This window comes from Ochotona curzoniae, unplaced genomic scaffold (assembly GCF_017591425.1).
Source record: "Ochotona curzoniae isolate NIBS_2020 unplaced genomic scaffold, NIBS_Ocur_1.0 contig_4516, whole genome shotgun sequence".
Lineage (NCBI taxonomy): Eukaryota > Metazoa > Chordata > Mammalia > Lagomorpha > Ochotonidae > Ochotona > Ochotona curzoniae.
In genome coordinates, this window is record NW_024466313.1 from 2,611,259 (window position 1) to 2,638,431 (window position 27,173).

At 60.0% G+C, this 27,173-nt stretch overlaps 1 protein-coding gene across 1 annotated transcript in view; it reads right to left on the reverse strand.

Moving 5' to 3' along the window:
• Positions 1–238: 238 nt before the first annotated feature.
• Positions 239–27,173, reverse strand: part of C2CD2 (C2 calcium dependent domain containing 2) — a 47,698-nt gene continuing 20,763 nt past the window's right edge. The window contains exons 5-16 of the mRNA XM_040986602.1: positions 25,577–25,696; positions 24,177–24,281; positions 21,994–22,116; positions 19,724–19,847; positions 17,788–17,896; positions 15,121–15,182; positions 12,760–12,884; positions 12,252–12,426; positions 9,355–9,468; positions 8,443–8,570; positions 7,356–7,704; positions 239–537 (exon numbers count right to left, since the gene is read on the reverse strand). Coding sequence (XP_040842536.1) covers positions 305–537; positions 7,356–7,704; positions 8,443–8,570; positions 9,355–9,468; positions 12,252–12,426; positions 12,760–12,884; positions 15,121–15,182; positions 17,788–17,896; positions 19,724–19,847; positions 21,994–22,116; positions 24,177–24,281; positions 25,577–25,696 — 1,767 coding nt within the window. The 3' untranslated portion in view covers positions 239–304. The remainder of the gene's footprint in view (positions 538–7,355; positions 7,705–8,442; positions 8,571–9,354; positions 9,469–12,251; positions 12,427–12,759; positions 12,885–15,120; positions 15,183–17,787; positions 17,897–19,723; positions 19,848–21,993; positions 22,117–24,176; positions 24,282–25,576; positions 25,697–27,173) is intronic.

A 27,173-nucleotide genomic window follows, 5' to 3' on the forward strand; every position in this document is an offset into this window, starting at 1 on the left:
GCTGAGGGGCACAGGGGGAACACAGGGCCCCCCATACCCGTCCCTGCAGCTCACCGGGCTCTGAGCTTCCGCTCACATCCTCGGTTGCCTGCTGGTGGCTAGCCCCGACACTGAGCTTGGAGCCCAGCGCCAGCCTTTGGGTCACACCTGGCATCAGCCAGCTTGGCCAGCCCTCCCTGAGGGGCAGGGAGGCATCCTGCCTGGAGAGGCAGTTGTTTTTTTTTTTTCCTTCCCTTTATAAGACGAAGTGATGGGGCGGCAGGTGCAGCGTATGCCTGTGTGTCCCTCGGGCGGGCGTGGGGCGCTAACGCAGGCCATGGCCTTGTGGCTCTGTGGGCTCGCCGTTCACAGCCATCTTGTTCCGGTGTCTGGCACGCAGCTTTCTGTTCAGCATGCCCGTGAGGGTGGCCCCTTTCCTCCGGGCGCTCTCTGGCTGTTGCAGGAATACGAGGTCATTGTGCGACTGGCTCAGGCCCGGGTCCTTCTGTGGATGCCGCCGGCGGAAGAACAGCTTGGCACCTTTCCTTAAAAAGCCCCCTGGAAAAGTCAAGCACAGGGAAGACAGCCGGTCAGGGGTGCTGGGGGACTTGGGGCAGGACGGGGCAGGCCCACGCCTGGGAGAACGTGGCTCTTCTAAGAACTGACTAACTGCTTAAGGAACTGCAACTTAGGGGGACTGGGAGAGGCCGATGGCTGGCACAGAAGCCAGAGTTTGTTTGCACGTTGACAGTGAAATGCAGCCAGAGACTGCCCGGGGCGGAAGCACGGAGCCTGGGCCACCACACTCAGGGAAGGGACTTTGGCCAATGATGGCCTGACCATGTGGTGGGTGTCACCCTGGCCACACCAAGTTCCCTTCCTTAAGAAAATGGCCAAGCCCCACCACGTCCCCAGAAAGGAGCATCACACTCAGAAACCAAAGCAAAGACCCTGAGGACATGTTCCTAGGAATGCGGAAGGGGTATTTGTTCCATTGGGAACATTGTCTGGAAAAGTCCAGCTCCTGCAGTAGCTAAGGGACATCTGTCACTGGCCTGTTTGCAACCTACCCAAGTTTGGTTTCCTACGAGCAACCCAGCAGCACAGGGAGAGGGAAGAAGTTGAGTAGCCATCCACCAGGAACCCATCAAGGTCAAGTTCAAGATCACATGGTAGGGCCGCCATGAACCATTCATCTGCCTTTGCACAAAGTGGCTCAGCATTCTAGCACCAGCCAGGCTGGCCCGTGATCTTCTTGGTGACCTGGGGGCAGCCGGCACGACTGTGAGAGCCCAGTCAAGTCATGCACTGATGTAATCATGAAAACCAAGATCACCTGCACGAAGCCTTGCACAGCACACCTGTGCTGTGAAGGTGGGATGGCACACCTGTGCTGTGAATGTGGGACGGCACACCTGTGCTGAGAAGGGTGGGATGGCACACCTGTGCTGTGAAGGTGGGATGGCACACCTGTGCTGTGAAGGTGGGATGGCACACCTGTGCTGAGAAGGGTGGGACGGCACACCTGTGCTGTGAAGGTGGGATGGCACACCTGTGCTGAGAAGGGTGGGCACCCCAGTCCAGGGTTGGAGGAAAAGCAGGGACAAGAAAGGCAGTGTCCTGGGCTCCCCTCCCTCAGACAGGGAAGCCACAGCTGGGGTGCTGAATAATGACCGTGGGCAGGCTATGACTCTGGGGGCTACCACTGTGGTAAAGGGTATCTCTGGGGAATGCCTTGGACCTGGGCTCCAGGGTGGGGGTCGGTAAGGACAGCATGTGGCAGGCAATCCTTTTATAAAATGTTCCTTCTACTTAAAAGACACAGAGAGGGAGGGAGACGGAGCGAGCTCCCATCCACCACTTCATCCCCTCAAATGTCCATAACAGCTCAAGGCCGAGGGCAGGCAAAGGCAGGAAGCCCCCAACTCCATCCGGGGCTCCCATGTGGGTCCCAGGCACCTGCTGCTTCCAGGATGTGCCTCAGCGGACAGGCTGGGATGGGGAGCAGAAACGGAACCCAAATCTAGAGGGCCATCATGTGTGAATAGCTCACTGCCACGCCCTCTTCCCAGGCCCACTTCCTGATCACTGCGTGGCAGCCCAGTCCCTGCCTGGAGCTGTGGTCTGCATGGGACGGTACCGTGGGCTGAGCCGTGAGCCCCCACAAGGCTGAGCCAGAGTGTCAGCCGTGAGCCCCCACATGGCTGAGCCAGAGTGTCAGCTGACTGCTCAGCACCTGGCCTTACTTGGGGAGTGTCATGGCTGGTCAGTTCTCTGAAATGTGTCACAGCGGGATCCCTGAGGGCTCAGGCACAGGTGCTGGGCGAGCACACAGGACAATGTGGAGTGAGGATGGAGGCGGAGACCACCTCTGCTTCTACGGACCCTACCAAGATGGCCACTAGCCCAGCAGCTGGCAGACCTGTGCGTGCCCTGCTCATGCTTCCCCTGGGATTTCCAGAGGCAGGAAAGGGGAGGACGCATCTAACTTTACACCACAGCTTCTTGTGTTGGGTTCTCGGGACCCTGGCAGCCGCTCAGAAGGACCTCAGTAAGTTAGGAAGCCAGCAGGGAGGCAGTGTCTGTGGGACACTCTGAAATCCGCCCACATGCAGGCTCAGGGGCCCCCAGACAACGACCCATGTCGGGGTCTGAAGAGCCCATGTTGGGGCTCCTGGCTTCGGACCGGCTCAGCTCTGGGCATTGTAGCCACCTGGGAATGAACCGGTGATGGAAGATCTTCTTTCTCAAAGAGGTGTGGGGGGTGGATCTATAGCGTTCGGAGAGATTGCTGTAGTTTGTCAGCACCCAGGCAGCCAGTAACCCACTTTCGCCACGCAGCTGGGCTCTCTGGGGTGTTCCTCCTGCATGTGACGCTGCCAAGTGGGACAGACCATGGCCAGCACTGCCCCGGACCCTCCCACTGGCCGCAGTTGATCCCACAGGGTGAGCGCTGCTCGGCCGGAGTGATACCTTCTGCTGGTGGGGAGCTCCAGGCCTGCCCTGCACTCCACACACACTTCCCGTGGCTGGACTTGACCTAGCCTGGCCTCCGTGGATGGTTCGGCAGCAGGTGGGGGAGGGGCTGAGTCCTGTGTCCCCCTGCCAGTCCTTGGCAGGAGCAGGGGACAGAAGTCTTGGCCCCAGCCCACGAGGAGGCTGAGGTCTGAATGTCTGAGCTCACACATGGCTGGGATTCCTGGGTCGGAGCTCCTGGCCCGGCTCTTCCAAGCTGGGAGACGGCAGTCCTGCTGCGCCCCAGCCCTCCTGCTTCTGCTGCTGTGCCTGTCTGGAAGCACCACCATGCAGGTGTCGTGTCCACTGGCCCATGATGACAATGGACTGACCTGAAGTGGAGGACACTGCTGCCCTGGTCCTCTCCAAAGGACACTAACAGCTCCTGTCCCCGTGGGTAGCACTGGGCACTGCCCAGGCCTCCTGCCGCCCCACAGAGCTCTCAACCTTGCCGGGCCTGCAACCTGGGGAGGAGGAGGACAGAGGCAGGGACTGGCAGTCTGGGAGAAGGCCACACCCACAACCTGAGAGTGGGGAGACCCCTGGGTTCCAGGCCCCCTCATGTCACCCACAGGCAGGGGGTAGGTTTAGACCTCAGCCACAACCTTTCACCTTTTAAAAAGATTGAGTTACTTATTGGAAAAGCAGAATGACAGGGAAAGAGTGAGGCACAGAGAGGAGTGCGTGTGCACCTGTTAGTTCAGGGGCTTCCACAGGCAGAAGCCAGGAGCCAGGAGCTCCCTCCAGGTCTCCCTCGTATGTAGGGAGCCCCAGCCCTCGGGCCATCTTATGCTGCTTTCCCAGGTGATTAGCAGGAAGCTGGATCAGAAGTGGAGCAGCCAGGACTTGGACCAGCATGCACCTGGGGTGCCAGAGTCACAGGCAGTGGCTTAGCTCCCCGTGCTACATGGCTGGGCTCAGCCTAACCTTCAAACGTCCTTGTGCAACAACTGGCCAGAGGTCATGTGAACTCTGCGGCCGGTAACCACCATGTTTACATGGGTAGCGAGCTGGAGGAAAAGCGTCCTACCACGTTTCAAAGGGATCTCCAAGAAAGCTGAAGGCCCATGGGAAGGAACGAAAAAGAATTCTGCTCAGTTAAAAGTTTTCCTGTTGCAAGCATTCCCAAGTGCGTCCCCCTAGCAGGGCCTAAGGGGCGTTAGCAGCGGGCAGAAAAACAGGGGGGAGCTGCAGTCGGCCAAGGGCCAGAGCGTCTGCTCACCCCCAGGGCCTGCTCAAGGGCAGCTGCACCTTTGGCAGGTGACAGGCGGTGTCCACCCCTGACCCTCAGGTTGGGATGAAGGTGCTTGTGGGAACCGGAAGCAGTTCCCAGGAGAAGGTGGGATAAGGTTATTTTGTTTGCAAAATATTTTGGGAACCCACCATGCTCCTAGTTACAATTTTTTTTTTTTTAAGATCCTGGGACCCATGGATTGCAAAATTGCTTTCCACCCAAACCAATCGATCTTTGAATTCTCGTTCTCCAGGCACTTTGTAAAACTCCTCCTATGATCACTTTAGCTCCAGCATTTTAGAGGAGGAAACACAGGGCAAAGGGGCAACCTGGGAGGGGGGATGGGATGGGGCGGGAAGGCAGGTGCATTCCCGGTGATTCCACACCTCCCGCACAGCGAGGCCACGTACACGCAACCAGCGACAGGACAGGCACTTACTGTGCAGGCGGTCAGCTCTGGCTGCCATGGCCGTCCTCTTAGGTTAAAGGGAGCGCGCACCAGACGCAGAGAAGCGAGAAGCGAAAATAAAAATGTGCGAGAGCAGCATCAGAATGCAGGACACCGAGCCCCAAGCCCCGAGCCCCGAGCCCCGAGCCTTGAACCCCAAGCCCCGAGCCTTGAGCCCTGAGCCCCGAGCCTTGAGCCCTGAGCCCTGAGCCCCGAGCCTTGAACCTCGAGCCCTGAGCCTTGAGCCCCAAGCCCCGAGCCTTGAGCCCCGAGCCTTGAACCCCAAGCCCCGAGCTCCAAGCCCAAAGCCCCGAGCCCCAAGCCTTGAACCCCAAGCCCCGAGCCCCAAGCCCCGAGTCCTAAGCCCCGAGCCTTGAGCCCCGAGCCCTGAGCCCTGAGCCCCGAGCCTTGAGCCCCGAGCCCCGAGCTCCAAGCCCCAAGCCCCGAGCCCCGAGCTCCGAGCTCCGAGCCCCAAGCCCCGAGCCCCGAGCCCTCGTGGCACATGGCCAGCCCCGAGCCTGCCCATGCGGCCCCTGTCCCCAGCCCTGGCTCCTCTGCACATGCCCGCCCGATCTCAACTCATGATAAAACACGCACCATACACACGTGTCCCCCTACTGCCCTGCAGGCACAGGGTGTGGCAGTCCAGTCCCTTCCCTGGCTGAGCAGCTGTTAAAACACTTCTGAAAACGGGAAATCGTTGCCACCACCTCCCACGTGCAGACACACACAAGACACTGCTAAACACAGCCAGTCATGATGGAGGACACAGGTGGGATGTCTACCACGTACTAAGCTTTGGTGACCACGGAGGGGAGCCCTCTTAGTGGACAAAAGAGAAATGCCAGGGGTCCCCCTAGCCCAGCATTGCCTGAGGCTCGACAGCGCCTCCTGCAGACACTGGGGACACTGCAGGCCCACCTGTGGGTCTGCATAAGGAACGCAGACTGACGGCTGGGGTTGGGGTTCGGAGAGGAAGCAGCCCCTGGGGTTCCCACACCCAGACTCTTCCCCTCACAAAAGGGGCCCGTGCAGGCGGTTGGAAGGAGACACACATGATGGCCAGGACCCAGCCAGGCTGGGAGCCAAGGGAGAGATCTGGAAGGTTCACTAAGCAGGGCTGGGATGAAGGCCCGCAGGAGACTTGGCACGGTGTGGCAGCAGGGTCTGCACCCACGGGGAACCAAGCCCTTGCGCCTCTCACGATCTGAATACCCAGGGCCCCTGATGCTGCGTGTGTGGGCATGTTTGTATGTGCACACATGTGCTATGTGGACAGGCGTGTGTGGTGACCCCAGTGTATGCCCACGGGCTATGCCTAAGCATGTAGGGTGGGTGGTGACTGCAGCCCAACCACCTGGGTGTCATCTGGTCCAAGACTCCTCACCAGTGAGCACATCACGGCCACCCAAGTCCCCACCAGGCAGGTGGCCGCAAACTCTCCCGGGCACCTGAGGTGGCAGAGACCAGGTGGCCTGGAAACAGTGCAGGAAAGTCCTGCTCTTCCTCCTCCTCCTCCTCCTCTCTTCCCTTCCTCCTCTCTGACACCCAGCTCCGCCCCGGCCTGGCCCTGCTTCACCCAGGTAAAGGGCGGGTCTAGGGAGCAGGAAGCAGGAAAGATGGGGAGCGAGGACAAAGTCCCTGGCAAGGCTGCGTCGGACAGGGCTGTGGTCTCTCCATGGGACGTCCAGCTGCAGTGCTAACCTCCACCCCTGGCCCCCCAATGCCAACAGCCTGGTTCCTGGGTCCAACCGGGGTGCCTCAGTGCAAATCCACACCTAGGGTCACCCATGGCTCAGAGCACAGCTTGGCTTATGCACCCCACTGGACACAGGGGCTTTGGGTAGTGAGCTCCCGAGGTCCTCAGCTTGCAATGTCTCATGTCGAGGCCACCTGCAGTGGCCATCTCACAAGGAGCATGTGGGTCAAACCATGGCCCCCGTGCAGTCCAACCAAGGCACTGGTTCAAGCTGAGAAAAGGGCAGTAATGATGGCACCCTACACACAGGTTCAGCAATCCTGACGCACAACCCCAACACCCCAGGGGCTCTGATACCCCGTTTCCTGAGCACTTAGGGGACCCCAAGAGTGGGAGATTGCACACCTGACCCCATGGGATGGGGCAAGGAAGAAGACACACTAAAAACTCTAGCTGCCAACACCTGAGCTAGCATGCATGTGGGTTCTGTGAGACACACACACCATTCCATGCTGACACCCAGATCCCAGAATCTAAGTCTCATCCCAGGTGAGGGACCCTGACCCTGTACAGAGCTGCCTGGCTGGGCTGGGCTAGCAGTTCCTGCAGATTACCAGGCACCACTGCAGAGGCACAACTCCTCCACCCCGGGCTCTGCCTGCCTGGCTTTGCTCCACAACTTGGTCGGCACCAGAAGCGGCTCCTGCGGATGCCTTGGAGGGTCCTGGCGGCTTCAACTCCCACCACAGGAGCCCAGGCAGAAACCAATGCCCGTTCATCGCAGGGCTGACCCAGCCTGTCCCCACGCAAGGACCCTGATGCGCCCCCATCCCAGGGCTCACACATCCAGCACCAGCTACCTGGGGCAGGTCGGGATGGCGTGGGACGGGACAAAACCAAGGGAAAGGAGGTGAGCACAGGGGACCTGGAGCCCTTGGCAAGCGTGGGAACTGAGCCGCGGGGAGGGCTGGGATGTGTACCTTTTTGCTTCTTGACTGCACCAGGTTCCAGCTCCGACACACTGAGAGAACTTTCAGACAGTGCGTCCCCATCAGGCTCCTGCGGGACCCGGCCGCTCCAGGCTGCCCCCTGTGGGGACTCCTTCTCCGAGTCCCAGGACTCCAGCTCATCCTCCTGGGGCCTGGTGGCGGCGGCAGCAGCAGCAGCAGCTGGGACCTGGGTAGGCTCATCTTCAGCAGGCGGGGCCGAGGCCGGGGCCACCTCCTCGGGGCAGGAGAGGGCAGTCGGCATGTCCTCCTGGCGGGTACTGTCCATGGAGGCTGCATAGTCCAGCATCAGGGCAGCGTCATGGTCCTGAGTCAGTGAGGTCTGTGGCGGCAGAAGGCACCATCAGGGTGAGCAGAAAAGTCAGCCAGCTGTGGGGGGTAGAGCTGCGAAGTTGGCAGCCTGCCCCCTAACAAGGTGTGTCTGCTGCCAGCGGCGCTGGGCAGCTCTCCGTGCAGCCTGGGCGCAGGGCCTCCAGCGGCAGCGACAGGTGCATTCCTGCTGCTGCAGCCCATCGCGAGTTCAGACATCGCCCCCTCCTGGTGGCCTCAGGAGCTGCATGCAGGAGCCCGACAGCCGCTCAAGGCTGCACACCCTGGGCGCCGCGGCAAGGCTCCCAGTCACCAGCAGCACCTGCCGGGCCCTCCTGGGCCCCTCCTAGCGGTCCACTGTCAGCACACACTCCATCCTGCCTCTTGCTTCCCCCCATTCCACAGGCTTCCCAGCTTCCCTCTCGGACACAAGCAGAAGATCCCAGCATCCCCTGAGCAGGCCATGGCCGGCACGGGGCTTATCCCTCCAGCAGTTGGGGGCGGGGAGAGAGACCAAGTGAGGGACATTGTCTGCAACCATCCTTACTTCTCTCCAGTCACAGAAATACACACTCATGGCAAAACTAACTAAATAGCATGACCCAGCGGGGTGCAACCTCACGCCACCCTCTGAACACACAGCTGCCCCCATCCCCAAGAACCTGTGTGCTGTGTCCCCCAAATACAGGGCAGCCGCCCTCGCTGGGTGGTGACCAGAAGCGGAACTTTCTGGAAGCCCCCAGTGCCATACCTTGGAGATCCCCGATATGATGATGGTGCTTTTCTTCCGGGGCGACTTGAGCTTCAGCTTGGAGGACTCGCTGAGCTGCCGGATGGCTACCTCGGCCACGGGGTCCAGGCCGTTCAGCATCAGCAGCTCTGCAGGGGTGGGGCGGGATGGGAGGCAGGGCAGTGAGCACCTGTGCATGCAGCGGCAGGCTCTAAGTCTGAACGCAGCCAGGAGCTGTGTCACCATACGGCTGGGTTCCAATAAAACTTTAGTGCCAGTGATGGCCAAGGCGCAGTCTCTTGGCCAGTTTGCTGCCTGGGGTCTACTACATGACTGCCAACGTGCTTACGGGAAGCTCAATGAAGAGTTCACTTAAACTTCACACTCTGGGGTTGGTGAGTGTGGCCTGGCAGGAAAAGCCTCGCACTGGCTCGAGTCCCGGCTGCTCCACTTCCCGCGCAGCTCCCTGCCTGTGGCCTGGGAAGGTGGTGGACGGCCCAAAGCCTCGGGTCCTGTACCCACGTGGGAGACCCTGAGGAAGCCCCAGGCTCCTGGCTTTGGACCGGCTCAGCTCTGGCCATTGCGGCCACTTGGGGAGTGAGATCCTCGCTCTCTCATTGTGCCTCTCAAGGACAGGAAAACAAACAGCAGAGCCTGGACAGGAGAACCGCACCCACACACAGCCAAGGAGTCAGCAGCAGGGGTGCTGGGCCAAGTCCCCCCACAGCGGAGGCTTGGAGGGAAAGCAGAATGGGAAGGAGGGAGCGGTGTGGAAGGAAGGGGGGAGAGGGGAAGAGAGAGGAAGGGGCAGGGGAGAGGAGAGGGCAGGTAGGAAGGAGAAGAGTGGTTTCCCCAGACTCCGCAGCGGCCACCTCCCAGGCTAGAGCCGCGGAGCGCACGGAGCACTAGGGGCCCAGGCCAGGCGCGGGCTACCTGTGTCGGAGGCCGAGAAGGCTTTGCTGACGGGCGCGCCGTGGCAGGGGATGGCTTGGATGGAGATGTCCTTCTCAATGAGCTTCACCTTGACAGGCGTCTTCACGGGTGACTCTGCAGGGGAGACCTCGGTCACCCAGGGCCGCGTGTGGCGGTGGCCCCGGTGGACGACACAGGGTGGGGAACCTGAGCCAAGTGTGGCCGCAGAGTGTCCGCACAGGAATGGGTGCCAGGCTACAGCTCCCGATGACCCCCAAGGTTACCGCCCAACAACAAGACAGGCCGGCCTTGCCCGGGACCTGTGCTCCTGGGCTGTGGGTTGGTTTTGTTTTTTTAAGATTTATTTCTCCATTATTTTAAATTTCTTAGAAAGGCAGAATTACAGAGGAGAAGCAGAGAGAGAGAGCTCTTCCATCTGCTGTTTCACTCTCCAAATGGCTCCAGTGGCTGGAGCTGCGCCAGACCGAAGCTGGGAGCCAGCAACTTCCTTCAGATCCCCGACGTGAGTGCAGGGTCCCAAGGATTTGAGTCATTCTTCATTGCTTTCCCAGGTCATAAGCAAGAAGCTGGTCCAGATGCGGAGCAGCCAGGACTTGAACCGGTGCCCATGTGGGATGCCATGGCCACAGGTGGAAGCTTAGCTTGCTCTGCCATGGTGCCAGCCCTGAGATGTTCTTAACAGCACTTGGCGGTAGGACCAGCGTGTTGGCTCAACTGGCTAGCCCATCTCCAGGCACCAGCATCCCATATGGACCCTGGTTCATGTCCGGGCTGTCCTGCTTCCCATCCAGCTCCCTGCCTGTGTCCTGGAAAGCAACAGGGTACATGGGTACCCCCTGCACTCATGTAGGAGACCTGGAAGAAGTTCCTGGCTCCTGGTTTCATGTTAGGTCAGTTCTGGCCAATGCGACCATCTGGGCAGTAAGCCAGTAGATGGAAGCTCTTTCAGTCTCTCCTCTCTGCAAATCTGCCTTTCTAATAAAATGAAATCTTAAAAAAAAAAAAAAAAGAGGCACTTGGTGCAGGGGTGCAGTGGTTAAGTCACTGCATGTGACATTGGAGCACAGGTTTGCCGTGGCTGCTCTGCTTCTTATCCACTGGAGAGGAGAGGGCAAAATGGCTCAAGCACTAGGGCTCCTGCACCCACCTGGGAGACGTACAGGGAGCTCCCGGATCCCCGTTGTGGCTTTGGGGGAGACAGGTCCCCACTGTGGCCGTGAGGGAATGAGCTAGGTCCCCATTGTGGCCGTCGGGGAGCGAGCCCCTGGTCCCCATTGTGGCCGTCGGGGAGCGAGCCCCTGGTCCCCATTGTGGCCGTCGGGGAGTGAGCTCCTGGTCCCCATTGTGGCCGTAGGGGAGCGAGCCCCTGGTCCCCATTGTGGCCGTAGGGGAGCGAGCCCCTGGTCCCCATTGTGGCCGTAGGGGAGTGAGCCCCTGGTCCCCATCGTGGCCGTAGGGGAGTGAGCTCCTGGTCCCCATTGTGGCCGTCGGGGAGCGAGCCCCTGGTCCCCATTGTGGCCGTCGGGGAGTGAGCTCCTGGGCCCGCCCATCGTGGCCGTCGGGGAGTGAGCCCCTGGTCCCCATCGTGGCCGTAGGGGAGTGAGCTCCTGGGCCCGCCCATCGTGGCCGTAGGGGAGTGAGCTCCTGGGCCCGCCCATCGTGGCCGTAGGGGAGTGAGCCCCTGGTCCCCATCGTGGCCGTCGGGGAGTGAGCCCCTGGTCCCCATCGTGGCCGTAGGGGAGTGAGCTCCTGGGCCCGCCCATCGTGGCCGTCGGGGAGTGAGCCCCTGGTCCCCATCGTGGCCGTCGGGGAGTGAGCTCCTGGTCCCCATTGTGGCCGTCGGGGAGTGAGCTCCTGGGCCCGCCCATCGTGGCCGTCGGGGAGTGAGCTCCTGGGCCCGCCCATCGTGGCCGTAGGGGAGTGAGCCCCTGGTCCCCATCGTGGCCGTCGGGGAGTGAGCTCCTGGTCCCCATCGTGGCCGTAGGGGAGTGAGCCCCTGGTCCCCATCGTGGCCGTCGGGGAGTGAGCCCCTGGTCCCCATCGTGGCCGTAGGGGAGTGAGCCCCTGGTCCCCATCGTGGCCGTCGGGGAGTGAGCCCCTGGTCCCCATCGTGGCCGTCGGGGAGTGAGCTCCTGGTCCCCATTGTGGCCGTCGGGGAGTGAGCTCCTGGGCCCGCCCATCGTGGCCGTCGGGGAGTGAGCTCCTGGGCCCGCCCATCGTGGCCGTAGGGGAGTGAGCCCCTGGTCCCCATCGTGGCCGTCGGGGAGTGAGCTCCTGGTCCCCATCGTGGCCGTAGGGGAGTGAGCCCCTGGTCCCCATCGTGGCCGTCGGGGAGTGAGCTCCTGGTCCCCATCGTGGCCGTAGGGGAGTGAGCCCCTGGTCCCCATCGTGGCCGTCGGGGAGTGAGCCCCTGGTCCCCATCGTGGCCGTAGGGGAGCGAGCCCCTGGTCCCCATCGTGGCCGTAGGGGAGTGAGCTCCTGGTCCCCATCGTGGCCGTCGGGGAGTGAGCCCCTGGTCCCCATCGTGGCCGTCGGGGAGTGAGCTCCTGGGCCCGCCCATCGTGGCCGTCGGGGAGTGAGCTCCTGGGCCCGCCCATCGTGGCCGTCGGGGAGTGAGCTCCTGGGCCCGCCCATCGTGGCCGTAGGGGAGCGAGCCCCTGGTCCCCATCGTGGCCGTCGGGGAGTGAGCCCCTGGTCCCCATCGTGGCTGTGGGGGAACAGGCCTTAGGTCCGGCCTTAGTGGACACTTGGGGAGTGAACTAGCCAACATCAGACCTCCCTGTTTCTTTCCCCTCCTCCCTCCCTCTCTTGGCCATTCTGCCAGTCAAACAAACAAATCTTAAAACGGAGGCCAGCGCTCATAGGGCCTACAGGTGGGACACTGCCGGGGGTCTCACCGGAACTCAGCGGGGAGGCCCTGCCCACATCGAATCGAGGCTTGGTCTTCACAGCGGTGACGGTGGTGACCACGGTGCCACACGGCATCACCGTGCGATCCTTTTCTATCTTTGTAGCAGGTGTAGGGAGCGGGGCCTGCCAGCCCTTGGATTCACCAGGTTCTACGTACAAAAACTGCAGAAAAGGGTGTGGTCACTGGAGGACCAAGTACCAACCATGCTCCATCCCTGCTGTGAAGGGGAAGACAGCAAACCAGGAGACCCAGACAGAGCCGCCTCCACCCAAAACAGTGGGAATAAAAGCTGGGGGACCAAGCAGGTCTCCTGGCGTCAGCCCCCTGAGGGGGCAAAGTGCAAACTTGCCACAGCCGAGACCACAACCACCCATGGGCTGGACTGCACAGGTCACGAGCCACCCGCTGTGCCACCTGGGAGCAGGTTACCAGGCTCCTTCCAGCAGTGGGCAGAGCAGGACTAGACCCAGGGAGAGGCTGGGCCACGAACCTACCTCAGCAGTGACGGAGCCCAACACGGGGCCGCTGAACGCGGAGCCGCTGGCCAGCGCAAAGCTCTGGGGTCCAGAAGGCTGCTTCTTAAATAAATCTAACGGGACCGTGGCTACCGCCAGCCAACCTGCAAAGACAGAGAGGGGCTGGTGCTGAGGCATAGTGCATAAAGCCACTGCCTTAGCACCAACATTTCCTATGGGTGCCAGTTCAAATCCTGGCTGCTCCACTTCCCATCCAGCTTCCTGCTAATTTCCTGGGAGAACAGAAGATGGCCCAAGGACCTGGGCCCCTGCATCCACATGGGAGGCCTGGAAGAAGCTACTGGCTTGGGACTGGTTCAGCTCCAGCCATGTGGCCCCTCGGGGAGTGAACCGACGGATGGAAGATCTCAGCCCCTTCTCTGTAACTCTGCATTTCAGGTTGGAATGTGTCTAAAGGTCAATGCCAGAAAATTCAGAGGGGCTGACCTCCTTCGGGGTCCTCCTGCTGGGACCCGGCTGCTGAGTTCCCGGGCGATGCTGGGAGGCAGGCGGGGATGGGGGCAGCCCGGTCACCTAAGTCGGACAGCGGGACTGCAGGTGTGGGCAGGTGTGGGCAGGTGTGTGCAGGTGTGCGCAGGTATGTGCAGGTGTCTGCAGGTGTGTGCAGGTGTGCGCAGGTGTGTGCAGGTGTCTGCAGGTGTCTGCAGGTATGTGCAGGTGTGCGCAGGTGTGTGCAGGTGTGTGCAGGTGTGCGCAGGTATGTGCAGGTGTGTGCAGGTGTGCGCAGGTGTGTGCAGGTGTCTGCAGGTGTGCGCAGGTGTGTGCAGGTGTCTGCAGGTGTGCGCAGGTGTGTGCAGGTGTCTGCAGGTGTGTGCAGGTGTGTGCAGGTGTGTGCAGCAGGGAGCAGCCCCCTCACCTGATGCAATGCAAGCTTCCCTGTGCAGTTCACGTTCGTGTGTGAGCACACAGCGGTGCCTGTGGAGTGTGCCCATGCCTGTATCTGTGGACACGTGTGTGCACCCGTGCGTTTGCTTAGATTGCACAAATGCATGCATGTGTGTGTGGTATGCATGGGTGCACTGGTGTGAATGTACACACGTGCACATGCATGTGGGTGTGTATGTGTTTGTATGTGAAGAGAGAGCAAGACAGAAGGAGGAAGTGAGCAAGTGCGTGAGCACAAACCAATGCAGGAAAACTGGGCAAAGTTACATGGGCTGGAGCAGAGGGCTGGAGGGCGTCTGTGCACTGTGCCTTGCAGTCTGACATGTGGATACCATCGGGCTGTGCTGGAAGGACCTGCAGGAGCGTGCTGGGCACTGGGGACTGGGCATCCCTCTGGGCCCCCCGGCTCCGACCTGTGCCCTCTGGGGACTGGGTGACTCAAGCGGCAGTGGCTTCGGATCACCTAGTGTCTGGGCAGGATCTGCAGGATCGGAGTGATCGCCAGTGGCTTGGTGTCACAGCTGGGTGAGCCAAGCATGGGATCCCCACTTCTCCACCTGTGCCGGGGGGAATCTGACAGCCCTGGGCAGGGCCGGAAGCTGCAGGTTCATCCACAGGTGCACACAGGCCCCAGTGCACTGGAATGACCACGACCGAGGCTGGTGCTTTGTTCTGTCCCAGCTAAGCCACTGTGACTGATTCTACAGAGCAAGGCCAGGCGATGGGAAGTAGAGCCAGGGGTTGAGAGGAGAGGACAGAGCAAGTCAGGAACTAAGGCAGCACAGGTTCAGCCTGGAAAAATGCAAAGAATTCTGCAGATGGCTGGGGGAGGCAGGGAGACAGCTGCACATGACTGAATCAGTGGTGTGGGCGCTGGCTCACTCCCCAAATGATCGCAACAGCCAGGGCTGGGCCAGCGCCAAAGCCAGGAACACCATGCAGGCCTTGTGGGTGGGAGGCCGCAGCCCAGGGACCATGGCCATCTCCATGACCTCGCAGGCGGGAGGCCGCAGCCCAGGGACCGTCCCCGTGGCCTCGCAGGCAGGTCTACACTTGCAGGAAGCTGGACCCTAGGTTGGGAATGGAACTCAGGCACTCTGCTACAGGATATGTCCATCTAAACTGACGGCCAAGCACCCAGTCCTTGAATCCTTCTCAATAAACCAGTTGATCATCTTCCCAAAATACATGAGGGGCTTTTCCAAAAGGAGGAAAAAAAGACGGGTGTGATGGAGAACGACCCAAAATGCCCGGTGCCACGGTCAGCATCTCCCACGCCATGGTCCGCTATTCTCCTCTAGCTCAGCGTCAGCAACACAACTGCCTTTGCCTCAACACGCCTCCCAGGAAACCTGGAGTGCGTCACGCGCGGGGCAGGCCACCTCGCAGGGGCCGCCCACCTGTCCCTTCCTCGGCCAGCCACCCGTCACTCACCTGAGGGCTGCCCGTCCTCTGAGATACGCAGGTGCAGCTCCTTAGATTTGGCATTCAGCTCACTGCAAGAAGGGGGAGAAACCAGGAATCCTTCACAAGGCAGTGGTGTGTTTCGTTTTGCTGCCCACAGCTGGCAGTTCGCGTGCTATGCCAGGGCGCCACGCAGACTTCCACAAAACATACATGAGCGAAAGGCTGTGCGTGGGTTTCAAAGGAACTTTTTTTTTTTTTTAAGATTTTGCTTATTTAAGGGCCCAGCATGGTAGCCTAGTGGCTAAAGTCCTTGCCTAGCACGCTCTGGGATCCCATATGGGCGCCGGTTCTAATCCCAGCAGTCCTGCTTCCCGTTCAGCTCCCTGCTTGTGGCCTGGGAAAGCAGTGGAGGATGGCCCAAAGCCTTGGGACTCTGCACACATGTGGGAGACCCAGAGGAGCTCCTGGGTCCTGGCTTCAGATCGACGCAGCTCTGGCCAGTGTGGCCACTTGGACAGTGAATCAACAGATGCAAGATTTTCCTCTCTGTCTGTCCTTCTCTCTGTATATCTGACTTTCTAATAAAAATAAATATTTTTCTAAATGCCTTCCAAATTAAAACAATGAAAAAGCTATACGAAGATTTTGAATTAAAAAAAATTTTTTTTGCTTATTTGAAAGGCAGAGTCCAGAAAAGGGGAGACACACAGACCTTGCACCTGCTGGTTACTCCCCAGATGGCCACAACAGCCTGGGCTGGGCCAGAAGCTTCACCTGGGTCTCCCACGCGGGTGCAGGGGCCCAGGCCACAAGCAGGGAGCTGAATTGGAGGTGAAGCAGCTGGGACTCAAATGGGTACTCATATGGGAAGCCAGCACCCCAGGCAAAGGCTTAACTCACTATGCCACCATGCTAGTCTCCTATTGAGGGGTTGGCACTGTGGCATGGCGGGTAAAGCCACTGCCTGCAATGTCGGTGTCTCATATGGCAGGTTTGAGTCCCAGCTATCCCACTTGCAAGCTGGCTCCAGCGAGTGGCCTGGGACAGCAGCAGAAGGCGGCCCAAGTCCCTGTGCCCTCGTGGCAGATCTGAAACAGCTCCTGGCTTCAAATAATTTTTTTTTTTAAAAAAGGAGCAACATATTTTTAGCAGGCATCAGATTTTTTTTGCTGTGTAGCCGTCTGGTGCTTTATTTAGCTAAATCCCCACTCACTAACCCTCAATAACAGGTTGCTTACATTCAGTGTTCGCTAATTGTCCCAAGCTGAGTACTGCTATGAGTGTTCAACCACAAAGCACAACATCTAGCTCCAGTTTATATGCCTTATTTCTCAGAAGGAACATCTTCCTAGAGGCTCATAGCCATCCTTAGCCCTTGCTTTTGTATGTCTAGTTCGGAAGTTTGTCAGTTTGCTAAGGGAGTGTTCCGATGTTCGTTAACCATTTCTGTATTTGTGTTATTGGAAAGGCAAAGAGTCCACAGCCAAAGTGACAGAGAGAGCTCGCTCATTTGCCAGGTCACGCCTCAAATGCCCACACCAGGAGCCAGGAGCTCCGCCTGCCGCTCCCCCGTGGCTGGCGAGGAACCAAGCCCTCGGTCGTTGTCTGCTGGCCCTCAAGGTGCACCTTAACAGGAAACAGAATCAGAAACGGAGGCAGCGTGGCCGGCACTGGGGCGCAGTGGGTGAACCCACTACGTGGGGTGCCAGCATTCCCTATGGGTGCTGGTTCCAGTCCCGGCTGCTCCACTTCCCAGCAGCTCCCTGCTGGTGCACCTGGGAAAGCAGAGGAGGATGGGCCAAGGCCTTGGCACCCTGGACTGAAAGAAGCTCCTGGCTTCAACCTGGGCTGCTCAGTGTGGTCAACTGGGAAGCGAATCTGCAGCTGACGAGCTCTCTCTCTCAAAATAGAAAGGCTTCTTTTTTTCTTTAAGAAGAGAAAGAAATGGAGGTGGCCCTTGAGCATAGGTCCTCTGACATGCGACCCAGGCACCTCTAAGCAGTGTCTTAACCAGACACCTGCCTCTGGCCCCACCTAAACTGCATAACATTTTCTAGAAGATTCTTGCACCCTGACTTCTGAGTACTCTATCCCCCACTTTCTATTCTCACTATCCAGTCTTGGAGTCTATCACACATGTCCTTCTATCCTGTTCTGGAAGGAAGGTAACCATGGCAACGTGACCTTGTCACAGCCAGGCACATGGACAAACTGACCCCACAGCTGGCTTTACTGAGAAGCTCGGGCAGGCGGCTGGCCTGGCAGCTGAACTGGCACTTGGAAAGCCCGTGTCCCATGCTGGAGTACCAGCTTCCGTCTGGATGCCAGGAGGCATCTGGTGATGCTCCCGTCCTTGGGGCAGGGGACGGATGTGTGCGTCCCAAGGACCAAGCGCCGGGCCACCCGGGGCTTCTGCGTTCACCACAGGAGCCTCTGTCCCCGACGTCACGCACGTGGCGACCCGCGCGGCTTTCTCGGCTCTTGGTCCGGCTCCAGCTGTTGCAGACCTTCTGTGTGTGTGTGTGTGTGTGTGTGTGTGTGTGTGTGTGTGTGTGTGTGTGCCTTTCAAATAACAATAAAAATAGCAGGATGGCCTCCAGATGCCAACATGGTGCTGTTCATTTTGCAATCCCGGGTGCTGCCCAATGACCTCGGGCCCATGGGGCAGCGCTGGGCTGCACTGGGCAGACTCACAAGGTGAACTCTTCTCCCCACGCGAGCTCGGTCGTGTTCCTTGCAAGGGAGCTGGAGAAACTCTGTGCGGGGTCGTTCAGCTGAGCTGTGCACACGGCGCAAGCGGAGCCTGCAACAGAGCGGAGGGCACAGAAGCATCAGCCTGCAGGGTCTGCTCACCCGCGGAACCCCGTACGCACGGAGATGACGCAGCTGCCCCGGTGAGCCTCAGCTGCTGCCCATCGTCGGTGCAGCATTTACAAACACTCAAAGTCCCGGGCTGCGTGGCCCCTGAAGAATTTCTTGCTGGCCTTGACCCTAACTGCCCCAGGCTGACCCCAAAAGCCTCATTTCTGTCCTCAGTCCTGGCTTCAGGTGGGACTCCCAGGCGGGGGGAACCCTTCCTCACAGGTGGTCTCCACTTTTACTTTTTCTAATTTTATATATTTGCAAGGCAGAGAGAGAAGGTGGAGGTGGGAGAGAAAGCGAACACGCTCCAAGACACTGGCCCACACCCCAGACACCGGCAGTGACTGAGGCTGCGCTGGACGGCCGCCAGGGCCAGGGAACTCGGCAGGCCACACGCGCCTGACTACCTCCGCCTTTCCCTGCTGCCTCCCACCGTGCGCAACAGCAGGAAGCAGGGCTGGGTGTGGGACACCGGAGGGGACCCCCACTTTCAGACAACACTAACAGCTCGTTGCAGAGAGGCTGAGCTTCAAGTCTAAACTTGAGCATGGGAAGGCTCTGCACAGGGTGCCACACATCACAGAATCCACTTCCCAGCTCCCAGCATGCAACGGGCTCGTGGCAAGTCCTGCTCATTCCACTAGTCAGGCTGCCAAGGCACCGGGCTACTCCAGCTTCCACCCTGTCTGCCTTGTACCATGCACCAGGTCAGGCACGATACACACAGGTTACACTCCTGGGAGAGACTGACCTGCAGAGAGGGACCACCTAGCAGGGAGGGTGAGGAGTGCGACCTCACAGCAGGTGCAGGTGCTCAGGGACCCAACCCTGGCCAGCTGTGCCTGGGCAGCCCACCCAGCCGCAGAGCAGCACAGGCTGGGACAGCCACGAACAGGTGCTTTGGCATGCCCTCAGCTGCAGGCTGGAGGCCCCCAGAATGAAGATCAGGAATGCCCTATGTTCCCTGAGAGTTCCTTCAAAGAACTGGTTCCTGTTTCTAGAAAAACGGAGTTGCAGGGGGCGGATGTGTGCGTCCCAAGGACCAAGCGCTGGGCCACCCGGGGCTTCTGTGTTCACACGACAGCAGCTACCCCCCAGCTCCAAGGAGTACCTAGGGAGCCACGGGCCTCAGACATCCATCAATCACGCTTGCAGACCACACCCCACCCCAACCTTTCAGGAAGGTAGAGGCTGTACACCCATGAGGGTGTCAACCGTGAGCTGACGGCTCCACAGGGGAGAGGGAGGGCTAGTGAGTGACAGGCTGGCTCAGGAAAAGAGTAAGGGGCTGGTGCCATGGCACAGTGCCTAAAGCTGCTGCCTGCCGTGCTGGCACCATATGGGCACTGGTTCAAGTTGAGGCTGCTTTACTTCTGACCAAGGTCCCTGTGGGAGATCGGAGAGAAGCTCCTGGCTTCAGCTCAGCGCCAGCCACTGCAGCCATTTGGGAGGTGAAGCAGCGGCTGGAAGGGCTTTCTCTCTGTCTTTCCCTCTCTCTGTCACTCTGCCTTGCAAATAAGTTAATACATTTTAAAAAGAGAAAAGAACCACTAAATGAAGAAATAGGGCAAAGTAAGAGCCCCAGCCCTCCCTTTCCTGGCCTCGGGGAGCACAGACGGGGGCCTTCTGTGGGGGCAGGGACAGCAGCGTAAGAAGCTCGTCAGAGCAGGGTCCGTGGCACAGACACTGCCTAAACACTCCCAGGCCACTCCCCCCTACAGCGGGGTGTCCCTCTCCAGCCCCACGCCCCCTGCGGCCAGGGACTCACCCAGGGCACCAGGGTGGCTCAACAATGAAGCTCGCACATTCCTCACCAGCAGTTTCAGGTCGTGAGCCCGGGGTGGCTTGCGAGGGCAGGGCTCCTGGGCTGTGGCTGGGGCGTGCTGGGGGCTCTGTGAGAGGAGCAGAGGAGGAGATGGAGCAGAGGCAGCGGGGACATGGGACAGAGGTTAGGTTGCCACACACCTGCTGGTCCACACCACAGCATCTTCTACAGGGAGGGTCAGGAGCAGGTGCACCGACAACATTCCTACCCCATCCTCAAGGGGGCGCCAGGCAGCCCCACACCAGTACCACCACGGATCCACCCAGCCTGCCCCGCTCGGCTCACCAGGCTGGCTTCTTGTACTGTGTAGCCAGACCGTTCCAGGCAAAGCCCTGAATGCTGATTTGGCCCAGAATGATTTTCGGGGGGGGGGGGGGCTGTGACGCTCTCAAGGGGACCACCCAGAAAACGCAGCGTGCCTGAGGCACCTCCCAGCTGGGAGCTGGAGGACGCAGGAAGTGACAAAGCGGAAATACCTGCACAGTCCTCTGGGCTTCAGCCACCCACGGGCCTGGCACGGGGATGGGTTATCTTCCCAGTTGTTGTCAGTGCTGCTGGACTATGGGCACCCAGGCCCTGGGCCAAATGCCCTGCCAGTGAGCGTGGGAGGTGTGTGGCTGCATGAACACCTGAATTGGCACACAGGGCACTGAAAGCCCCCTGGAGCACTGGGGACCCTCAGATATGACCCCAGCTCTGTACCCCCTCATCCCCAACCAGCTTACAGCAGACACATGAGCCAATGCCCAGTAGCAGACATGCGTTGCACACTCAGGCTTCTTGGAGAAGTCTCCCCAGTATGCTGGGGGTGCTGGGGCCACAAACTCCTCATTTACTTCTAAAGATTTACTTATTTATTTGAAAGGCAGAGTTACAGAATCTCCCATCCGCTGGTTCACTCCCCAAATAACCACAGTGGCTGGGGATTAGGCCAGTCGGAAGCCAGGAGCCTCATCCAGGTCTCCCGGGCACTTGATCCATCCTTCGCTGCGTCCCTGGGCACAGGGAGCTGGGTCGCAAGTGCAGCAACCAGGACCTGAAGTGGCCCTCATGTGCCATGCCAGCACTGCAGGTGGTAAGAGTGTGATCAGATCTCGAGTAGGTTAAGCCACTGCCTGTAATGCTGGCATCCCACACAAGTACTGGTTCAAGTCCTGGGTGCTACATTTTTTTAAAAAATTTATTTTTGATGTTTACATAGTTGATCAGGATGGGAAGGGTCAAGGGTCAGGGAAAAATGGGCAAGACCATTGTTTCCACATTTGCTTTTCCTTCTTCCTGTATCTGGGGCAGAGGAGGAGACGATGGGAGATAATACACCCTGCTCCCCTCAGTACCCGGGATGGGAATGGCCACCCAGCGTCATCCAGGGTCCCTGTCGTGGAGCATGTTCTGAGGGTTCTGCTCAGGTGGTTTCGTTAGTTCCGTGGCTGCTCCCCCTTCAGTGCGGCTCCCTGCTAACACACCTGGGAGAGCAGCGAAAGACAGCTCAAGTGCTTGGGCCCCTGTCCCCAAGTGGGAGAGCCGGCTGAGGGTCCAGGCTCCTGCGTGGCCCTGCCCAGGAGTGACCGACACAGGCTGTTTCAGTCAGGCAGGTGGGAGTGGCGAACCAGCGGTTCTGCAGCACTGCCTCTCAAATAAACATGTTTCAAACGTAGCATGATTAGATCTATGCCACTTCGAGTTCTTAGTTTCTTAACCTGTAGGTCCTGAAGGCGTGCTATTATCTCAGATTGTGACATTAGGAGTGTATTGTCGTGTTCCAGACAACCAGGCCTTCATCTGCCGCAAGGCGGCTGTGGACAGCCACGGTGCCCACGGCTCCGCTCTCCTCCTGGGAATGTGGGCTGACCCTGCTGAGCCACCCCTGCCCTGGCCTCACGCCCTGGGCAGCAGGAGTGACCCCCCCCCCCCAACGCTCACCGCTGCCCTCTGCCGGCCTGCCCACCCCTGGGTGCCTCAGTATCTACCCCTGTGCCCAACTGGCAGCTGTGCCATGTCCCAGGGTCTCTGGCGCCACCCCCTGCCCAGATGGTAGTTGTCAGGGGGTGGGACGGTGACAAGTTCGGGCTCAGGCAAGGCAGAGCCCCAGGGCCTGCTGGGGGAGGGAGCCGACCCAACTTTCACACCATGGCCTCACAGGGCACACGCACGTGGGGGCCCCAGCCACGCGGGAGGGCTCTGAGGCAGCCACCGCCGGCGGGAGGGTTTACCTGGAGGTCGTGCACGTGGGCCGGCCTGGCGCTCAGGACCAGGGACGCAGAGGCAGAGCTGACCAGGCCCTTGAGGATGCCGCGGAGCAGCGCGGACACTGCGTCCGTGTCCAGCACCAGGTCCTGCTGAGAGAGGACGCACAGTCTGAGGTCTTACACTGAGGAAATCCTGTCAGTCCACACTGAAGGGCGGGCACACCACAGACAAGCCTGTCCAGCAGGGGACGGGGGTGCCAGCACTGGTGGCGCTAGGAGCGTGGGCGCCCGGACACATGTGCTCCTGGGGGCAGCTGATGAAGGAATCCCCCCACACAGTCACCTGTCTGGAAGCTTCCACAATCTCTGCTGAAAGCTCATCCCCCAGCGGAGGGGGTTGCAATGCGGCACCTTTGGGAGGTGATGAAGCAGGAAGGTGGGGCTTTGGGTGAGATTCATGGGCCTGGTGCTGTGGGGTAGCAGGTAAAGCTGACATCTGCAATGCCAGCGTCCCAAAGGGGCGCTGGTTTGAGTCCCAGCTGCTCCACTTCCCATTCAGCCCCCTGCTAATTGCCTGGGAAAGCAGTCGAGGATCACCCAAGTGCCTAAGCCCCTGCACCCGTGTGGGAGACCAGAAGAGGCTCCTGGCTCCGGGATTCCGGCCAGCCCAGCTCTGGAAGCATTGTACCTGACACACCGGCAGGCTACTGGTTACTAAGCACAGGACCCACTTGAGACGGGGCGAGCCAACCCCACCCGCCCTGCAGAGACCCCGTGTGAAGAGTCGGGGTCACAGTCACGCGAGGCGAGTGCTGTGTGCAGGGGGCATTCCTGGGGGGCTGACTTGAGCGGGCAGCTGGTCATTCAGGGAGACCCACACCTATTTCTGCATCTCACATCTCTCTCTTTTATTTTTTTAAAGAAACAGGATCCATTTTTAAAAAGCTATGATTGCAAGGACAATTCAGTTGTGCTTTCCCCCCTCCCCCCACGTCTTCCTTCCGTTGTTCAGCTTCTGGTTTTTAAACTCAGAATGGGATGCGGTGGGAGGTTTTCTACGGGAGCTGAGGCACTCTGCCCGAGGCACCTGCCTCTGGCCTCAAGCAGCGGGAGGCCCGGGCTGGCGGGCAGCTGAGCGCGGGTGGGGGTCTGCAGGCGAGCCCAGAGCAGGGGCGATCCATGCTGCTGCGAGGAGGGCCGGCTGGCTGGGCTGCACCCTGCCAGGACTGCTCTGCCACAGAGGACTCTCCACCCAATGACTCCCCTTCTGTGCATGTCTGTGTTCCTCCATTTAACCCTCGCATTGCCCGGAGGAGCAGCTTGGGACCCATCTGCTCCTGCAGTGCTGGCTCACTCCCCAGACGGCTGCAGAGGCCGGGCCGGGCTGAACTCAGGCGCCTAAAGTCCCACGCGGGTCTCCCACAGGCAGCTAGGCGGTCCCTCAGCTTTCCCAGGCACGTGAGCAGGGAGCTGGGTGGCAAGCGCAGCGGCTGTCCTCGCAAGCAAAGTTGTCTGTTTATCCCCTTTTTCTTTTTTCTGACAGCTTCCTGCTAGAGGAGGAAGCCAAGGGTGAAAGGTCAGCCCCTGTCCATACAGGTGTCAGATTTCACACGCTGCCCCGCGGTTGCCAGGACAACCTCTCTGCCCAGTTCCTTCTCTGCCTGCCAGTCCCTGCCCCCAAGGCCATTCCTGCCCAGCACGGGGCCGCGGCAGCTCTGACCCCTAGGAGGACGTGCCCAGGACAGCTGCGAGGGCAGTGCCCCAGCGACCAGCAGGCAGGTGCGCAGGCCTCAGGCCGGGCAGGTAAACAAGTTGGGCGGAATAAAGCAAGCAGGAGTGTCCCATGTCCCATGTAGGGAGTGGCAGGGCACCAGACAGGCGGCGGGCACACACGGGCCAGAGTTGGGACCTCCCTGCAAAAGGGAAGGGAGATGGCCCACACACTTCTTGGGCCCTTGCCACTCGTGCGGGAGACCCCGGTGCAGTTTCAGCCTTCTGACTTCGGCCTGGTCTACCCCGGCTGTCACAGCCATGTGGGGAGTGAAGCAGATGGAACAGCCCTGTCTCTCTCCCTGTCACTGCCTGAGAGCTGGGAGGAAGGGAGCAGTGGGTGTCCGAGGCGTGAGACCCGCACCCCGGTCCCAGCGCTCCTGTGCACGCGGCTCACACACACCCATCGGCTGGGGGAGCCTCAGCAAGGAACCCACCTCCCCTGGAGCTCGGGGCTGCACGTCAATGACCATCTCGGGCGCCATGAGGAGGGACCACGTGACCTGGATGTCCTCGCGCTGGTCCTCCAGGCGGAACTCCAGCTAGCAAAAACAGGGAAAAGAAGGATTAATGTGGAACAGCCCTCTCAAGCAGTTCTGAGGGCCACGCACGCGCACATGTATGTATTTGATGATCACGTGTGTTCACGTGTGTGCAATGTGCACAGTGTGCGTGTTTATCAGATGCCCCCATGCATGCATGCTGCACAGTCATCTGCCAGCCCCACATGTGTGTGCACACGGGTGCATCGTATCTGTGTATTCATAGGGACAACTGCCCGGCTGGCCCTGGACCCGCCGTGGGAAGGGGACCCCATCCTCCCTCGGGGTGTAGCACCGGACACCATCGCACCCTGGGGTCTCCGTCACTGGAGGAGCTCAGCCGAGAGGAGGAGGAGGAGGGACCCGGGGGCCAGGCCCACGTGCCCTGGAGACGGTGCCCACAGGTGACGGCACCCTGCCGCCTTCCTCCTGTGTCTCTGGGAGACAGAAGGGCAGCCCCCTGCTGCATCCACACTCTCCTCCCAGGAGCCCGGATGTGTGGCACCTCACCCAGCAAGGAACAGCTGCGGGTGTGGCTGCGGCCCCCCTGGGTTCTGTGGGCGAGAGCAGCGCCCAGCCAGCCAGCTGTCTATACACTCATGTATGTGCCTGTCGCTGTACACGTATGGGGTGTCTGCAAGGGCACACACGTGCATGTACTCACACGCGGGCGCACCCACACACGTGTGCTGCACACGTGCGCATTGCGTGAATAAGCGCGTATCTGTGTAAATGTGCACGTGTGTATAGCCATCTGAGGGCACGTGTGCACATACCTGCGTGTGCACATACACATGTGTATGTGTGTATGCGTGTGCTGTGTGTGGCGGGGGGAGGTGTCCCCCTTGGATTTTCCACACAGATCGGATGCTGTGTAAGCTCACGACTGTAAACTACCACCGGAGGGCGCTCCTCCACACTCCTCACACCCACGCCCAGCCTCCACGCCCGCTCCCAGCCTCCACACCCATGCCCCAGCCTCCACACCCATGCCCCAGCCTCCACGCACCCAGCCTCCACGCCCGCGTCCAGCCTCCACGCCCGCGTCCAGCCTCCACGCCCGCGTCCAGCCTCCATGCCCCCAGCCTCCACACCCACGCCCCAGCCTCCACGCCCCCAGCCTCCACGCCCGCGCCCCAACCTCCATGCTCCCAGCCTCCACGCCCCCCAGCCTCCACGCCCGCGCCCAGCCTCCACGCCCGCACCCCAGCCTCCACACCCCCCCCAGCCTCCACGCCCCCCAGCCTCCACACCCGCGCCACACTCGCCCCAAGGTTCCAAGTTGGTTTTCCCACCTGCAAGTGAAGCGGGGCGAGCCGCACGTCATACAGGCCGCATCCTGAGCTCTGGGCAGTGGCGGACCCTGCGCTGACAGAGAACTGCACAGCCTGGGCCACGGCACGACAGGTCACCACCTGCAGGGCACAGGGCGAAGGTGACATGGTCAGAAATGGCACCAGTGCCGCTGTGTGAGCCAGGACACGGCTCAGCCATGCGGGCAGCTAGCTTCACCTGCTTCCGGGTACTCAGTGCTTGCCAACCAAGCCCGGGAGTTTGTCCTAGCTTCACGGGGCGTCTCCCAGGAGCTCAGTCGGCCTGGCCCAGACCGGCCATGCAGTCTGTTCCGTCACCAACTTCTAGAAACACATGCTTTGCTTTGTTTCTTTAAGACAGCCAATTTTAAAATCCTCAGAATTAAACTGAATTTAAAATCCATTTTCACGGCACTGTGGTGTGGTGTGTTACTCCTCCACCTGCGAGGCCGGCATGCCATATAGGTTCTGCTTTGTGTCCTGGCTGCTCCACTTTCTTTTTCTTTTTCTTTTTTTTAAGATTTATTTATTTTTATTGGAAAGGCAGATATACAGAGAGGAGAGTCAGAGAGGAAGATCTTCCGTCCAATGATTCACTCCCCAAATGAGTGCAACGGTCGATGCTATGCCGATCCGAAGCCAGGAGCCTCTTCCGGGTCTCCCACACGGGTACAGGGTCCCAAAGCTTTGGGCCGTCCTCGACTGCTTTCCCAGGCCACAGGCAGGGAGCTGGATGGGAAGAGGGGCCGCCGGGATTAGAACCGGCGCCCATATGGGATCCCGGGCGTGCAAGGCAAGGACCTTAACCACTGCGCCACCGCGCCGGGCCCGGCTGCTCCACTTTCAATCCAGCTCCCTGCCTATGGCCTGGGAAAGGCAGTGGCGGATGGTGCAAGTGCGTGGACCCCTGCACCCACCTGCTAGAAGCTTCTGGCTCCTAGCTTCCGTCTGGCCCAGCTCCGACCATATGGGGAGTAAACCAACGGGTGGAAAATCTCTGTCTCTCCTCTCTGTAAATCTACCTTTCCAATAAAAATAAATAAATCTTTTTAAAAATTTTCATTAGCCATCCTTTCTCTTTCTAAAAGTTAACCTTAGAAAGAAAGAAAACAATTTGCACAAATAGCACATTAAAGGGTTGAACTTGAAGGAATTGTTTGTACTTAGGTCACCTCTAACCTATCAGTGTTTATAAAAAACGAAGTCACAGGGACGTATGGGCAATGAGACAGTGCCCCAAAAATGCGGCTGTGACCAAAACAGGACAGCATGAGCTCATTGGGGCTCCGAGTCAGGGTCACGCAGTGACATCACCAGGCTTCAACCACACGACGGGGAGTGCTCAGCCGCATTTCTCACGGCCATCCCGCCTGGGGATGTGGCCACCTCCTGGACCTCCCAGCCGGTCAGCCGGCCCGGGACAGTGTGCTAGGCCAGCGTGGGCGGACACAGGCACGGCCAGGTGTGCCCGGCTGGGGGCGGGGTGCGGGTGGAGGTCAGGGGACGCGAAGGAGGGCACGTGTCAGCCGCCCCTCCCCGCTTCCCAGGAGCCCCTCGATGACCCCATGGCAGGAGAGGA